This window comes from Calypte anna, chromosome 11 (assembly GCF_003957555.1).
Source record: "Calypte anna isolate BGI_N300 chromosome 11, bCalAnn1_v1.p, whole genome shotgun sequence".
NCBI lineage: Eukaryota > Metazoa > Chordata > Aves > Apodiformes > Trochilidae > Calypte > Calypte anna.
Genome location: NC_044257.1, coordinates 3,063,447 through 3,080,864, shown reverse-complemented (window position 1 = coordinate 3,080,864; position 17,418 = coordinate 3,063,447). Strand labels below are relative to the sequence as shown.

Genomic DNA, 17,418 nt, shown 5'->3' with positions numbered 1-17,418 from the left:
TTTTCTTTAATCTTGCCTGTTTGGCTGCACAGAGTATTTCAGCACTTTCCTCCTTGAGTCTGTAAAAAATAGCTAATAGGATGTTAGATCAAGGCCAGTCATGAGCTGGAGGTTGCAGCATTGACTTTAGGTCAATTAGTTCTGGCTGGTGATGTCAAGGTAATGGAGGCAAGTTCATTTTTTTCTTGATTACATGGAAATGTTAATATGGCCATTAACTTATCCCCAACCCTGGCCTGTTAAAGTTATGCTGCCTGCTGGACAGATGTCTCATCTTGGATACTGAATTCATGGTGGACTTGGCAATGCTAAGCTAACAGCTGGACTTCATAAGGTCTTTTCCTTCAAAAGGTCTTTTCCTACCAAAATGTTTCTGAGATTAAAAAGCTGCATTATAATAGTGAAATACCAGTTTTCATTAAATACTGAAAAGACCCAACATGTTTATGTGCCAACTTTGCACAAAGTTCCTCAGCCAGAATTTATCTTGAATCCCAATGCTGCTTCACAAAGATAGCCCCAGACTCCATATTATGTTATTCTTCACCCTTGCCATTATTTGTAACTTATTTCAGATTATTTGGATTCTTGTACGTACCGACCAAGGTTTTCTCAACTATTCAAGTGTCTGATGAAAAAGTGGTGCAGCCTTTGAAGTGTGCATTGCTTCAGCCATATTCTTGTGATTTCAAGCTTTAATTCAAATTAAATGCCTCTTAAAATACATGTGAGGACAAACTCAGGTCAACTGAGGTAAACAGGTAAACTGTGATAAAAATGCTAGGTATGTTTTTGAAGTATTATCTCACTCAGCTGGCCAAACAGTGTGGTTTCATATTACCTTTTTCTGCAAAGCCAGAATCAGTGCCCTGATCTCAGGCTTACGATGCTGGAATTACAAATCATAGAATCATAGAATCCTTGGGATTGGAAGGGACCTCAAAAGATCATCTAGTCCAACCCCCCCTGCCAGAGCAGGGCCACCTAGAGCACTTCGCATAGGAACGTGTCCAGGCGGGTTTTGAATGTCTCCAGTGAAGGAGACTCCATGACCCCCCTGGGCAGCCTGTTCCAGGGCTCTGTCACCCTTACAGTAAAAAAATTTTTTCGAATATTCAACTTGAACCTCCTATGCTCCAATTTACACCCATTACCCCTTGTCCTATCACTGGTCACCACTGAGAAAAGCCTAACTCCATCTCCCTGACACTCACCCCTTACATATTTGAAAACATTGATGAGCTCACCCCTCAGTCTCCTTTTCTCCAAACTAAAGAGACCCAGCTCCCTCAGCCTTTCCTCATAAGGGAGATGTTCCACTCCCTTAATCATCTTAGTAGCTCTACACTGGACTCTTTCAAGCACTTCCCTGTCCTTCTTGAACTGAGGGGCCCAGAACTGGACACAATACTCCAGGTGCGGCCTCACCAATGCAGAATAGAGGGGGAGGAGAACCTCTCTTGACCTACTAACCACACCCTTTCTAATGCACCCCAGGATGCCATTGGCCTTCTTGGCCACAAGGACACATTGCTGGCTCATGGTCATCCTCTTGTCTACCAGGACCCCCAGGTCTCTTTCACCTACCCTGCTCTCCAGCAGGTCAGCCCCCAACCTATACTGGGACATCGTGTTGTTCTTCCCCAAATGCAAAACTCTACACTTCCCCTTGTTGAATTTCATCATGTTTCTCTCTGCCCAACTCTCCAGCCTGTCTAAGTCTCTCTGAATGGCAGCACAGCCTTCTGGTGTGTCAGCCACTCCTCCCAGCTTAGTGTCATCAGCAAACTTGCTGAGGGTACATTCTATACCCTCATCCAAGTCGTTGATGAAGATATTGAACAACACCGGTCCCAGTACCGACCCCTGAGGGACTCCACTAGTCACACACCTCCAACCAGATTCTGCCCCATTGACTACAACTCTCTGACTCCTTCCTTTCAACCAGTTCCTGATCTACCTCACTACCTGATCACCAAACCCATACTTGATCAACTTATCTACAAGGATGCTGTGAGAGACAGTGTCAAATGCTTTACTGAAATCAAGATAAACCACATCTACCACTCTTCCATCATCTATCCACCTAGTAATTTCCTCATAGAAGGTTAAGTCAAACATGATTTACCCTATTGATAAAAATGCTGATATGCCTGGAGATAGTGACAAGAAAAGTTGTTCCATCACCTTTCCAGGGATGGAAGGTGACCGATAGTTACCCGGGTCTTCCTTCTTGCCCTTCTTGTAGACTGGAGTGACATTTGCTATCCTCCAGTCCTCAGGCACCTCTCCTGTACCCATGACTTACTGAAGATGATGGAGAGTGGCCTAGCAATGACCTCCGCCAGCTCCCTCAGCACCCTTGGATGCATTCCATCTGGACCCATCGACTTATGGATGTCCAGATTACTCAGCTGATCCCTAACCCAATCCTCATCTACCATGTCAAACTCCTCATCTATCTTGACTACTTCTGGGGCTAAATGAATCTGGGCTCAATGCGGAAAAAGACAGAGGCAAAGAAGGCGTTCAGCACCTCTGCCTTCTTTATATCCTCTGTCACCAGGGCTCCCAGCTCATTCCTTAGTGGGAAATTGCCTCTAGTGTTAGTTTTGCTAGCTATGTATTTGAAAAAGCCCTTTCTATTATCCTTAACCTGACTTGCAAGGTTAAGTTCCAAGGAGGCCTTAAATTGCCTCCCTACATCCTCTGACAACAGTCCTATATTCCTCCAAGTGACCAGCCCCCCTTCCATGATCTGTAGATTTTCCTTTTCCACTTAAGTTTTCCCAGCAGTTCCTTTTTTAACCATGCTGGTCTCCTAGCTCCCTTACTAGATTCCTAACCATAGGGATGATCCTCTGCAAATAGTGTCCTTGAATATTGACCAGCTATCTTGAGCCCCTTTATTTCTTAACGCCCTGTCCCATGGGATTTCTCTTAACAGTTGATTGAGGAGGCCAAAGTTTGCCCTGTGGAAGTCCAGGGTTCTGGTCCTACTGGGTATTCTGTTCCTTCCACACAGGATCCTGAACTCTACCATCTCATGATCACTGCAGCCAAGGTTGCCATTGACCACCACTGCTTCAACAAGGTCCTCCTTGTTGGTTAGTACAAGATCCAGCAGCGCTCCTCTTCTAGTCGGCTTGTCCACCATTTGCATTAAGAAGTTATCATCATTGCACTGGAGGAACCTCCTAGACTGTGAAAGGCTGGCTGTGTGAGTCAACCAGCAGATATCAGGGTAGTTAAAATCTCCCATGAGGACTAGGGACTGAAGTTGTGAGGCTGCTTTCAGCTGCCTGTAGAAGGCCTCATCAACCTCCTCGCCTTGATGAGGAGGTCTGTAGTAGACCCCCACAACTGTATCACCCACACCAGCCTTCCCCTTAATTCTTACCCACAAACTTTCAACTTGCCCCTCATCAGCCCCTGCACAAAACTCACATTCTAGTTGCTCTCTCACATAAAGAGCAACTCCACCACCTCGCTTCCCCGCCCTATCTTTCCGAAAAAGCACATAACCATCCATGGCCACATTCCAGTCATGTGACCTATTCCACCATGTCTCTGTTATTGCTACCACATCATAACCCTTAGCCCGTACACTGACCTCTAACTCTTCTTGCTTATTCCCCATACTGCGTGCATTAGCATACAGACATTTCAGGAAACAAACAGAGCACACTGGTGGGACTAAATCCTCCCTAAACCACCTGCCTTCGGGCCCTGGTTCGTTCTTCTTGTGTTTGTCCCTAACAGACCCAGCTTTCTCCCCTTCCCCCTTCACATCTAGTTTAAAGCTCTCTCAATGAGCCCTGCTAAGTCCTGCCCCAAGAGCCCCTTCCCCCTCTGCGACCGGTGCATCCCACCTGCCATCACCAGGCCAGGTGTCTCATATAGCATTCCGTGATCAAAAAAACCAAAACCCTGTCTTTGGCACCAGTTTCTTAGCCACTCATTGACCTGTAAACTCTTCCTATATACCTCCCCACCCATTCTTACAGGAGGGATGGAGGCAAACACTACTTGCGCTCCAGACTCCCTAACTAGCCGTCCCAGGGCCCTGAAGTCACTCTTCATTGCCCTTACATTTCTTGTGATAATTTCATCACTGCCAACCTGAAAAATCAGCAGTGGATAGTAATCAGAGGAACCCACAAGATTAGGGAGTTTCCTTTTAACATCTCTAATCCGAGCCCCAGGGAGGCAACAGACCTCCCTGTGGGATGGGTCCGGTCGACAGATGGGCCCTTCTGTCCCCCTCAGAAGGGAGTCACCCACCACCACTACTCTCCTTTCCTTCTTGATTGAAGAAGTCCTAAGGACACGGGGTGACTGACGAGTCCTAGGTGGTTCACTAGGTAAGTCTACCTCTGTAACTACGTTTTCCTGTCCCTGAATTTCCAAGGCCTCATACCTATTCTTCAAGGGCAATTGGGAGGGTGGAGGGGGTTGGGAGGATTTTTTCGTGCCCTTCTGAGGCCGGACCTCCTTCCATTCATTCATATCTCTTAAGCCCTCTCCTTCTGTCTGGTGACAGGAGGGGGGGGATCCATCACTTCCTCAACATCTCCTCATCTGCCCCCTGCCTCAGGGTGTGATTCCACCAGGTCTATTTCCCTCTCACATTCTCTAATGGTCTCAGTCTCTCCACCTCCTCTGTCAGTTTAACCACCTGCCTGAGGAGATCATTTACTTGCTCACACCGCACACAGGCGCTGTCACTGGTTCCCTTTGATACCAGTGCCAAGGCACAGGCATTCACTGCAGCCAGAGACCTGCACTGCTGCATGCCTGCTTTGGGAGCTCCGTCTGAGTCCCCACATTCTTTTTTCACTAAGGTTTTTTGGCCACGTTGTAACCATGATGTATGTAGCTAGTAGTTGCTCCCTGCCTGCCCTCGCGCCCTGCCTCGCGCCTGCCCTCTGAAAGCTAGCTGCCGCTCTCTGCTCTGCGCTGCCACGTGCTCAAATACTAATTAGCATCAGTCTAAATCAGTCCTAAATACTAATTAGCATCAGTCTGTATTGAAATACTACTTCTATTTATGATTTTATTCCTACTTTCACTCCCTGCTACTTGGCTTTTGAAATTCAGGTTGCTGCCACAGAACTTTACTTCTGCTTCAGGTGAAAAAAAAGGGTGTGATTTGTTCTGTGAGTTTCTGGATGGTTACTTTCTAGTGAACAGCACTGAAGTTTATAAAGGGAATTTTCTGATGGTTGAGGTAGCAGTGCTGATGTCTGTTTACTGAAACAGTTCAGAAACAAATGCTTACAGGCATCAAACTACATTTTAATTTTGGAAGTTTCATAAAGTCTGTCAGAAGCTGACCAGGTACAAACAGCCTAAAAGGAAAAAAATAGTCAAATGGTAATCAAATCTTTAATGCCAAGGTGTTTTGTTGATTAAATCTTTGACACAGTCAGATACCACATATCCATACATGTACAGAATAAAATATCTGTAGGAGGGAAACGTTGGTTCAGGCTTTAACAGTAAAGGACAACTTTATTAATTTTCAGCTAATAATGACAGATTAGGTAGTTTTGTTGTGACCAGCTGTCAGTTCTGAGATAAGAACTGAAATAGCACAGCAAATCATTTCATACAAACATCCAGCATAATTAAACTGGACATGATTTTCAGTCTTTTGAGTCAAAGTGGTTTTCAGTCTAACTTAAAAAGGCTGCCTGGTTCTGCAGAAATCTAATTTTGATCCATTAGCTCTTACCATTTTAATACCAATTTTGAAGAGGGAACAATATTGATGCATAGCTTGTGTGCCTGAAATGAACAGGTAATCATTAACCAGTAAAAACATGCCCTGAAAATATGCCAGTTTATGAGGGTGACACAAGGGAACAATTTATGTGGGAATCCAGCAGCAAGATAAGTACATTTGCAGCGTTTCTGAAAGACCACTGAAAAGTTCTCACGGTTTTTCCAGTTCCATGTCTTCCCTTTTGTTGTCATAACTGTTTTATCCTCTCTTGTAATGGCTTTGGAATTTTAGGTAGATTTTATTTCTAACTTCTTTTCTTCATTTGAGTCCATCTCAGTTAAAACACATAAACAGAGCAGCTGTACTTTTCGTGTGACTGTACCTGCATGGGAAAATTAAAATAAATCAAAAGAGCCACCTATTTCAAATCCTAATTACACAACATGCACCTGAAAAATGCAAGTTATTTGTCAAAAATGTTCACTTCTCTTAAGGGAAACAATAAAATATAAAAAGTCTTCCACTCAAATGTTTTTAAACAGGTAATGTTTAAAAGTGTTCTGTTGATTAAGGTGTTTTTCTTCTTTGATGCCCCACCAAGTAACTTAAGTAAAATCTTTCTTCTCCTTAATTGATAGAAAAATAAAAAACAAGAACTTCAAATACCACACCAGGAAAGTGACAAGATTACCAAGTATTTACATCTTAAGTAGCTGCTGCAGCACCACACCCTGTTGACCTTTTTTTCCCCCTCTTTCCTTTACTTTTTACAATACTTTTATCTTGACAAGTCTTCTCACCTTTTTTCTTCCTTTTCTCTCCCTCATCCTGTTTGGGGTGCTGCTAACTGTGCATCTCTCTGGGTATTTAGCTGCTTGATGGAGTCAACTGACCATAACCCTTTTCATCAACAAATTGACATTCCCTAATTTAATTATCCACTTTCCAACAAGGTCTCCATCTTTGAAGAAACTTACCTAAAATCTTGTTGATAAACTGAGGTCTTCTGGATGCAGGTAAATAGACTCCCAAGAAAAAGACTGGAATTCCAGATAAAGCAATGGCAATCCCAATCAATGAATTTATTGTGTCACTATACAGTGGCACTACCACCAGAAATACTGTGCATAAACAGAATATTATTGGGAAAGCCACACTCAGCTGCATAGAGAAAAAACAGAAGAGAATGTTACTGAAATATTAATTGCCTACAGTTCACAAACTTCCAATGAAAGGTAAAGGAAAATACAACAAAATACAGACTCTTCCCTGCCAATTTCAGTTTGTGAAATTAATCTGCTCCTCCTCTTACACAGCTGGCTACTTGGAACCATAAGCAAATGGCAGAATTGCTCTTGAACAGAACTGCTGCTAACAGTGCAAAAGTAATCAAGTATGGTAATTCTGTTGAAACCCTGTAATAGATTGAAGTGTTTTTAGACAAATCCAATGAAATCAGAAAACAACTACTTTTTTGTGTAGAGTATCAACTTAAAGTATGAGAAGGCCTTAGGATCAGATATGGAAATGAAATACCATCAGAGCTAAAAGTGGTCCACACTGACAGAAATTTAAGCATTCCTAATTAGAGATTATTTCTAATCCAAGAAAAAAGGCTAAAAACTTTCTAGTTACTAAAAACTTTTTAGTTAGCCTGCCATTCTCCAAAAGGCAGGATCACAGAATTACCTTGGTTGGAAAAGACCCTCGAGGTCCAACCATTAACCCTAGCAATAACAAGACCTTAACTAAGCCATATCCCCAAGAACTATGTCTACAGGACTCAAAACTCCAGGGATAGTGACTCCACTGCTGCCCTGGGTAGCCTTTTCCAATGCCTGATAACCCTTTCATTCTTCATACGAAGAAATTCTCCGTAACATCCAATATAAACCTCCCCTGGAGCAACTTGAGGCCATTACCTCTCATCCTATCACTCCTAACTTCAAAAACAGACCTGTCTCCACCTCTTTACAACCTCCTTTAAGGTCATTGTAGAGTGATAAGGTCTCTGCTCAGCCTCCTTTCCTCTGGGCTAAATGACAGCCAGCTCCCTTAGCTGCTCCTTGTCACACTTGTGCTCTAAACCCTTCACCAGCTTTGTTGCCCTCAATGTCCTTCCTTTAGTGAAGGGCCCAGAACTGTACACAGTACCCAAGGTGTGGCCTCACCAGTGCTGAGTACAGGATTAAGGTCACCTCCCTGCTCCTGATGGCCACACTTAACAGCCCAGGATGCCACTGGCCCTCTTGGCCAGCTGGGCACACTGCAGGCTCGTGTTCAGCCAGATGTCAGTCAGCACCCCCAGGTCCCTCTCTCCTGGCCAGCTCTCCAACCACTGCTCCCCAAGCCTGTAGCTCTGCTGGGGGTTGTTGTGGCCCAAGTGCAGGACCCAACATTTGGCCTCCCTGAAACTCATGCAATTGGGCTTGGCCCATCCATCAAGCCTGTCTAGATTCCTCTGTACAGCCTCCCTGCCCTCAGTGGAGGGCAAATAGTTACTAAATAGTACAAATAGTTACTAAGGGTGCATTCTTATCTCCCTGTCTAGATCATTGATAATGATGTAGAACAGTGGTACTGAGCCCTGGAGGACACCACTTGTGACCAGAAGCAGGTGTAATATAATGTAATTATAACTCCACAGACCACAACTCTTTGAACCCAGCCTTCCAACCAGTTTTTAACCCAGCAAAGCATTTCCACAGCCAAGCAATGAGTAGCCTATTTCTCCAGGAGAATTCTGTGGAAAATGGCTTACTGAAGTCAAAACAGACAACATCCACAGCCTTTCCCTCATTCAGGAAGTGGGTCACCTTGTCATAAAAAGAGATCAGGTTTTTCAAATAAGACCTGCCTTTCATAAAGCCATGCTGAGTGGGCCTGATCACCTGGTTATCTTGCATGTGCTGTGTAACAGTTCTCAGGATGATCTGCTCCATCAGCTTCCCTGGCACAAAAATCAAACTGACAGGCCTGACATTTCCTGAATCATCCTTCTGTCCCAGAATACAGTCCAGATTCTAGGCACTGCTTTTGTATTATATGGAAGACAGGGATCTTACACAATTCTGAAATAAGTAAATATTACCTTAAGAGGCCTGGGTCTGTCTGGTTCCTTCCAACGTAGATATAGTTGCCCAGCAATAGACAGACCAACAAAAAACCAGTAACTGAAACTGAAGTAATTGATAAGCTTGAAGACATCTTCTACAGCCAGGTAAACAAGGGTCATAGCACACTGCCAGGAAAGAATAAGAGCAAGATGAACAACTAAAGTTTGAAACATATTATTTATGCTGCTTTTTGCCTTAAAATTGGTCTTTGGCATGATTTTATGCCTCAAAAATCACACTCTTGGATATCACCTCGATGACAGTAATTCTGAAGTTCTCCTTAAATAACCACATAGTCACATCTGAACAGCTGAAAAGCAGTAATTACTTACATTGAAGAGCAATGCTGGCACAGGTGTGAACCTCCCTATGTGGATCATAGACAACAGATCAGGAAGGTGACCTTCTCTAGATCCTACAAAGAACAGTCTGAAAAAAATTTATTCAGAAAACAGATGTTGAGACCACAGGTGAGAGAGAATGTGTCACAGAAAATCAAACAATCCCTACCAAAATAAGTATTTACACTGCTGAATTATCTATCCATTAAATGTGAACATGGACTCTATCCTTCATGTAAATATGTACTGTACAACAGCCATTAAAAGATATGTAAGGTTTTAGAAACATGATGCTACCATGCATTTCTAAAAAACAAACCTACACAGATAATTTTATTATCAACTGCAAATTGTTCTATATAATCTGCTTCACCAGATCATGTTCATATTTGTTGTTAGTATAGAGGCATTACACATACATTCAGGGGACAGGAAGGATGGTAAAATGCCTGAATAAATCTAGTTTAAATCAGTTCATTTGATCTTCAACTGTATTCTGCATACAGCTAGGCATGCTTTGGGAAAGTAAGGCAAGGGGAGGGTTGCATATTCACAAACAAACCAAGATTTATTTAGGTCTGTGTTTTTGTTGTGGCTATTCATTATAGATTAGGTTAAAAAATACACAGGTTACCAAAGTATTTTTGCCACTTTCATAATAGCTGAGCATAATGGTAACATGTAAAAATACTCATGGTCATCTGTCAAACAGAAAGAAACATGCACTACCTTGATGATGCTAGAATTGAAGCATTAAGTCCACCAAAACAAGAAAAAGCTACAGCAATGGGAATGGTCCAGCTGAAGATACCAAATACTTGGTCAGCAAATGTCTAATGAAAAGGGAATAGAAAAAGGAAACATAAAAAGCTTGCAACAAAGTATGCATAAAACAACAACATCAAAGTTGTGCAATAGGTCTGTATGGAAAAATAGTAATACAATAAGGACAATCCATAATGCAGCACAAAGAAGCACACAGCTTTTTTGTTTATTAATGAATTCTAAATAAGCACAAACTTCTTTAGCCAAGCACCTAAACTCACAGTTTTAGCTCACAAAAATAATGCTTACAAAGGAAAACAAAATATTTCTAGAATTTTCTCACCAATTTGTAATACATCTTACTATCTAACTGAACTACAGAATTCAAGCCTAACATAGTGACTACAGAGAATAAAAGACAATAATATTATTATGTATCCAAAAAGGGAAAGTGCCATATTGCAAATGATAACTGTGTCCACCACCTACTACTTCTAGACAGTATTCTAGGAACTATTTTATTTTCCTTCTTTTTCAATTTCCTAAGTAATCCCTTCTTTTCCTTTAACTCTGAGGTGCTCTGGGCTCTACTCTCACATGGCAAAAGACAGAGTAAGTATCTTATTAGTGGTCATTTGTTAATATTGCTGGATAATACTGCAGGCCAACTGTGGTGACTTGCCATGATAGAGCTGAAACCAAGAAAGCAGGAGCATCAAAGTTTCATAGCAAGCACTAAGTTACTGATTTCCAGTGGTCTGGGATTTATAAGGAAAGTCAGTAGTAATTTGCAAGCTACTGTCTTGGTCAATTCTGTTCAGGCTCCTGGATGGAGAAAAAAGGGAGAGAGACTTAGAATATCAGACCAAATGTTTGAAAAAAAAAATCAAGAAATTCTATACATGAAGACTAATAGCTATTCTATATGCCATCTTGGACTAAGCATTGTACATGTGAGAACATCAGCCTTCCTATCCTAATCCTGCCTACTGAGAGCCAGACTACTTCCATAATTACTTTCACCAAAGCAAACTAACAGTCATCATAGCACAAGGATTGTGTCTACATTAGGCAGTGTGAAATCCCTACTTATAGAAAGGTACATACTTTTACAGAAGTAAAAGTACACTGGTACTTTTACATAAGTATTCAAACAAATTCCCAGGATTTTGTGAGTGTTAGAATATTTTAGACTTCAGCAGGTAGCACTAAGCTTCTCATGAACCTTTCTCTAAATCACCTCCGTAGCTCTTTATCAGTTTCAAGATCCTCAGACATTAAAAGGATATACACTAGTTCAGCCTTCTGCAGATCTCTCCTTCCTATTACAAAAATTTTCTTCACTCCTTAATATTTTAGTATTTTGAAACACCTTCCCCTTGACATCCCCTTTAAACTGTTGGTCTTCACCATAACATTTACTTATTACTTATTATTTATTTATGAAATAACATTCTGAACCAACCTGTGTTTGTAGCATATAAAGCCATCTGGATTTAACAGTGGTCAAATTTTTGTTTAATTACTCCATGAACAAGATAACCAAAAGCAGTTCATTATGATCCGTTTTCTGAATAGTTCTGTAGGTCAAAACTGCCCAAATTACTGAATACAATTTTTTGGTCTGCATGCAAAATCAATGTTAGATTTTCATGAGACAAAATACTGCATATAAAGTCAATCTTTAAGCCATAAAGTACAGAAAAATTACTGAGATAAAACAAAGCTCAGCCATTTAGGCTTCCTGTTTTGTCTGGGCTGAAAAAGTGCTTTGTTCAGCAGGTTAACCAGGATAAGGCTCAGAATCCAATGCTGCTTAGCTGCATCATCTATACTAAAAGCAAAATATTTTCCATCTTTTTGTGCAATTTAGTTGAGCCCCAGCAAAAGCAGACAGATTTCCTGCTGCTAAGGGACAATGCAAAAGCATGTCACCACTTCAATGGGAACCTTGTCAAAAGGTTCAAAGGCAAGGTATCAACTGTGTTAATTACCTTGATTCTTAATAAAGCATCTATCTTCCTAAGACTTTTTTATTTATAGCTATTAGTATAGTTTCCCTCAAAAAGGAGTTTCAACACAGAGATGGAAAGATGCATACACAAAGATTCCCACAGAAATTATAAAAATTGACATGAAAGTACAAAATAACCCACCCATGTGTGACTTCTTTGCTGACATTGGAAAATCAATTTAGCAAAAGACCAAGCCATAAGAAATGTGTTCTGTACACCATGGATTACTTATTTCCAGTCAGTGGAAACTGAACAAGCAACTAATAATTTACATTATTGTATACAGAAGATTGCTGCTGCCCAAGAATAAGTAGTTACTAGAACCCACAGTGTTTCTCCTGGATCTTTACTGGATCCAAATGCAGCCGAGAAACCCAGTCTCCTAAAGGAGAATGTAATTCTTAATGATGCAGTGAACTTCTCCAGAACAAGTAAGAATGAGAACAAGATGAAAATTCTAATAGGCAATTGTTGTAATATTTTAAAGGATGATTTAAACTGGGACTCCTGAGTTCCAAAGCCAAACAGCAAATGAAATTACTAAACACCAAACTTAAATCTGCTAGAGTGTATTTTGTTTAAAATGTACAAAGCTAATCCACAGAACTCACTCAACAAGATGTTAGAGAATTCAGATGTTTAGTAAGGCTGCCTAAAGGACAAGCATTTAGATAAGTAATATTACAAGCTCAAGTTAAGGAACAAAGGGAAAACATAAGAATCTTATGCTGCAGGATGCAAATTAGCTAATACTGTCAATTGGAGCAACTTTCCCTTCCCCAAAAGGCAGACTGGTGTTTGTTCCCATTTCATTTTGAAGTTGGGGTTCCTGAGAGAGCAAAGGGTGCAGCATTAGCTTCAAAAGCTTAACTCTTCCCTAAGTGAGGTAAGGCAAGAGCATTTTAACTGAGAATGATCTAGAAAGTTCAGCTTGGTTTAGCAAGTAAATCTGCCTGCAAAATGATCTTTTAGCAAAACAAAGATACAAGAATAATGAAAGGTACCTGAAGCTTGTCTAAACTTTCTAGTGATATTAACTAGCTTAAAATGACAAGTATAGACCCATCTGCCTTTGTGCAGATGTTTTCTGACAAGCTTTCTCCCTCACTTCTAACATAAAAATCAGCCAAGTTTGAGTATTGCTACTCAGACAATAAACACACTCTTATATTTAGAGCACACATCTATAAATCCTTCAACACATTTCAACAGATGCCAAGAAATGTCTTCTTCAAAGCTGAGCTCTACTCTATTATGAACAATGACAAAGATCTCTACAATGCTTCTTGCAGAAAGTATTACTGAAGTGTAAGTAAAAGTGGCCACAAAAAGCATTCAAATGTGTATGTCAGAGGGTTAGTTGGCATATGAATGAAGAGCAAAGAAAAGTACAAAAAGAATCAAGTTATCAAGCACATACACCACGTGCACTGTACCAAGAGGTAAAAAAGGGGGAGCGAGAAGAGTTAGTGGCTGCTTTCCTAAAACCATGATGGTACAGTTCATGGATCCTCCACAAATGAGCTAGACCTGGGCTCTGAACTGAGCACCTGACCAATTCCACTTTAACTACCACTACTTCTGGGAGTAGTGAAGTGCATTTATCAAAACAAATGAGCTGGCAACAGGGGGAAGAATGGAACATTGGCAAGGGTATGCAGAGGATGACAGAGGAGCCTACCTGGAGGCAGCTATAGCAGAAGCATTTAGTCCACCATAACAGGAGAAAGCCACCACTATGGGGATGGATTTCTTCTCAGGTTTCTTCTGAGAAAGTCTAAAGAGTAAGAAGGATTAAGAGATTAAATTGTCATCTCTGCTATAGTCTGACAAGTCCTCTAGTCCAGGCTGGAACTATAACTGCTTCTTACAGACAGGAAACAGTGAGAGAATTCAGTGGCTGATACAGCACTTGTAATTACAGATAAAGTCATTTTATGCCCTCCCATCCATTGGAAATGTAAGATCTACATATATATATATACATGCACACCACTGAAAGACATGCACCTGGAATTATTTCCTTTAGCTGTGACTTTTTTTTTTTTTCCAAACAATCAGCAGGGAATAATAAAAATAAAGGAAGAAATTTCCAGCTGTGCACTTCTCAGCTAAACTCTCTTCATTTTGTCATGACTAGAATGTTACATTACTCCCAGAAGAATGGTCAAAAACTGAACTACAGGTTTGTTTCAAGACATGAATTATTGATTTAACTACATCTTTATCTTGGGTTTAACTAGAATTTTTATCTTGGGTCATTTTCATCTCATGATCATCAGCTGGTAACTTGTGAATGGCTTGCAAGAACACTTTTTTTATCCTCTTAAAGGCCCAAACAACAGTTCTATACAAACAGGCTGAACTAAAAGCAGCAGAAATTGCCCCACATAAAAAGCTGACACAACAAAATACACAGGATACTGCCTTATACCCAGTAATTCAGACACACAGACGATTAAAAAAGGCCCACATATTTGTTATGAATCACAAGATGAGAACCCTTTCATCACACTGAACTGCATACAAAAGAGTGCACTCAGGAGCACACAAAAAATGTCAGACCACACTGAGAGCATTTGAAGCTGCAAGCACATGCTGGGCTGGCAGAGCACTGAACAGTATTGATCAGATGAATAAATGCAAAGAGAATGTAGTCTAACATGAGTAGGAAACTTACACAAAACTATACCCAAAGATTATGTATGAGGTGTTTCTAGTAAGAAGCCTTACAAGGCATTTACAGAGCATCTTTATGTAGCTCATTTCAAGATCCTGTTGCACATGTGAGCTTTTCCAGGCTCAGTTCTGTAATGTTCTTGCTCTGAAAATCATACAGAGCAGTAAGATTGAGCAGTATGAGCAAACTGAGCAGTATCTTCAAAATGCAAATGGTTCTGCTCTGACTGTAAATACATTCCCACATTACAGGAAGCTTTGGCAGTCAGAACTGCAGTATGCTTGCTCAATTTTTACCTTCTCAGGCATTTAAGGAGACACTTCCTAGAGGAAACTCTGATTTATGGTAATGAAAAAAAAACAACCCAAAACCCAAACACTCAGCAGATGAAGCTTTCTTCTGCTGTCCTAGATTACATTTTTCAAGATACTTTATGGCATCTGTTCAGTTGGACCAAATTAGACTTAACATCACTTGTATTAAAGAAAGAAAAGGGAGTTTGTGGCAAATGAAAACAGAATCAGAAAACTGTAAGGATGCAAAATAAAGTTATTTAAATGTTCAGTTTTCCTGTAATCCTTGTTTCTGCCACCACTCTGTTGACAGATTCTACTCAAAATTACAAGGAGAGATGTAATTCTCTCCTTGTATTACTGGCAATGCCTTTTCTGGGAGAAAAAGATACCATGTTCAAGGTCAACAGTAAAACAATTTCATTTATGTCTTCATGGGGGTGCTGAAGATACTTGAACTAAATCTTCTCAAGAGTTTATCCTGTTCTTAGCATTTTTAATAGCTAGCTATGGCATAAAGGTTCATTGTTTTCCAAAGTATCTTGCTTTTCCCATACTGAAGATATTATGTAGTACTCTTTCAAGGTTTTGGCTTAACTTTTTAGCTTGCCTCCCAAAGCCAGAAAACTTCTATGTAACTGGCAAAAGGAGAGCTGCATTGGTAGTGAATTGTGGCTTGCTTCAAGAAAGAAGGCAAATGGCTTACTAAACAGCTCTCTTCTGAAAGCTATTAATGAAGAGTTCTTCCATTGTAAGGTACAGAATGTGCACTTCTTCCCAAAGAACCTTATTGGGAGGTGCCAGTGAAAGCAAAGAAAGAGGACATGGTGCTGGCAGCCAAAGACAAGAAGATTTTCCTCTTCAGAAAAGAAGCCAGTGGCTGGGCAAATGAAGGAAGAGAAGTAGCAACCAAAAGGTCTAAGAATAACTTCAGAATTTCTTCAGCAAGAAGAGTTATCATTTATTGCACTACGCACCAAAGAATAAAACAGCCAAAACACACAGTCTCCCACATTCCTGGTTCATTGAGGACATGTTGAAGCAAACCAGTTCTGCTCTAAAATATGAGTAAACCAGAATAAATTGATCAGTGCTGGATTGGCATGATGGTATTAACAGATGCAACTGAAGTCATCACCTTTATCCTCAATCTATCAAGAAAGCTGTAGAGCTCCAAGACAGATTATAGTTGTCTATGCAGACTTCAACCAGGAATTACTTTAAGCTTTCCCAAATAAAGAATATCAAATATCACCTATTGTACCAACTCAATCAAAGAAGCCCAGACATGACCAAACACAGGAAGCAGCTAGCAAGTTATGCACTGGCAGCCAGTTTGCTTTTTCCTGTTAGAAGGTGAAGCAGCCCAAGAAGTGCTTGTGGAGCCAGCTGCCCTCTTCACAAATAAAAAATACAATGGCTCTCTCAGGTGCAAAAAAACAATTGTTCAGTTACAGGGAAAGTTGAGCTAAAATTTCTGCTTTTCTTTATTTAAGTGTGCCTGTACTACAGAGTAACTGCTTCATATGCATAAAACATAAGTACTCAATGTAAGTAAGAGTTGTGATGGTTTGCATAAGGAGGTAAAACAAAAGTCAACTGTGAAACTCTGACAGCAACCTTTGAAAAAGGAAGCAATTTTTACATGATCAGCAATCCTCTGAAAAGCATTTGCAGAACTTCTAGGGTAGCTGTTACTATATTACTTAGATCACTTTAACAAAAATAAGAGCTCAAAACCTGAGTTTCTTCTCCCCGACACTGGGACTATACCACAGTGAAGCCAATACTGAAGTAAAGGAAGGACATTTTAGCATCTTGTTCCATATCACCCCTTGGTAAGATTTCTTTCACCTCACAGCCACCAAGAAAAGCAGTTGGCAACGTGATGTGTGCAAAAATACTCATTACTAATATTTCTTGTACTTACAGCTTTTACTGTCACCCTTTAGCAACTGGAGATATCTTCCCCATTTCCAGTTCAAAGTCTCTTGACTGAAATGAATAGGAGAAAGTTTCTCCATTCCTTCCCACAATAGCAGCAGGGAAAAAAATTTGATCTGCTGTTGTACTACACAAAAGGCTCTAAAATGCAGCAATATTCCTAGCATGTTTCTTAAAAAAATTGTTATTGTAATTTTCATCCTACAATTACACAGAGGACAAAAAGGAAACTGCAGCAGTCTGAATAATGTATCACACATAGAATATCAGAGCAGATCTAAGTGGCTCATTCTCAACAGGTTTTGGGTCAGTTTAATTCTCATCTCCTTTTCTTCATACACCCACTAATCACAAGTCTTCCTAAAGATTCCCACTAAGGATAAAACACTCTTCTAACACCCAGAGAAATTTAACTTTCAGGATTTTTACATTTCTGTATTATAGGAAGGTTTTCAGATACAGACCATTAGAGTCATTAGCTCTTTTTTCCCCCTCTTATTCACTTGAAAACATTATGAGTGTTTTAATTTGGACTG

The 17,418-nt window shown here is 40.5% G+C and overlaps 1 protein-coding gene across 11 annotated transcripts in view; it reads right to left on the bottom strand.

The window, feature by feature from the left end:
• Nucleotides 1-5,014: 5,014 nt before the first annotated feature.
• SLC7A6 (solute carrier family 7 member 6) overlaps nucleotides 5,015-17,418 on the bottom strand; it is a 29,737-nt gene continuing 17,333 nt past the window's right edge. For 9 of the 11 annotated variants that reach the window (XM_030458110.1, XM_030458105.1, XM_030458104.1 and 6 more), the window contains 5 exons: nucleotides 9,915-10,018; nucleotides 9,177-9,273; nucleotides 8,820-8,969; nucleotides 6,706-6,889; nucleotides 5,015-6,110 (listed from right to left, as the gene is read on the bottom strand). In XM_030458110.1, coding sequence (XP_030313970.1) covers nucleotides 6,016-6,110; nucleotides 6,706-6,889; nucleotides 8,820-8,969; nucleotides 9,177-9,273; nucleotides 9,915-10,018 — 630 coding nt within the window. In that variant the 3' untranslated portion in view covers nucleotides 5,015-6,015. The remainder of the gene's footprint in view (nucleotides 6,111-6,705; nucleotides 6,890-8,819; nucleotides 8,970-9,176; nucleotides 9,274-9,914; nucleotides 10,019-17,418) is intronic. The other 2 variants (XM_030458101.1, XM_030458102.1) reach the window with 1 other exon arrangement.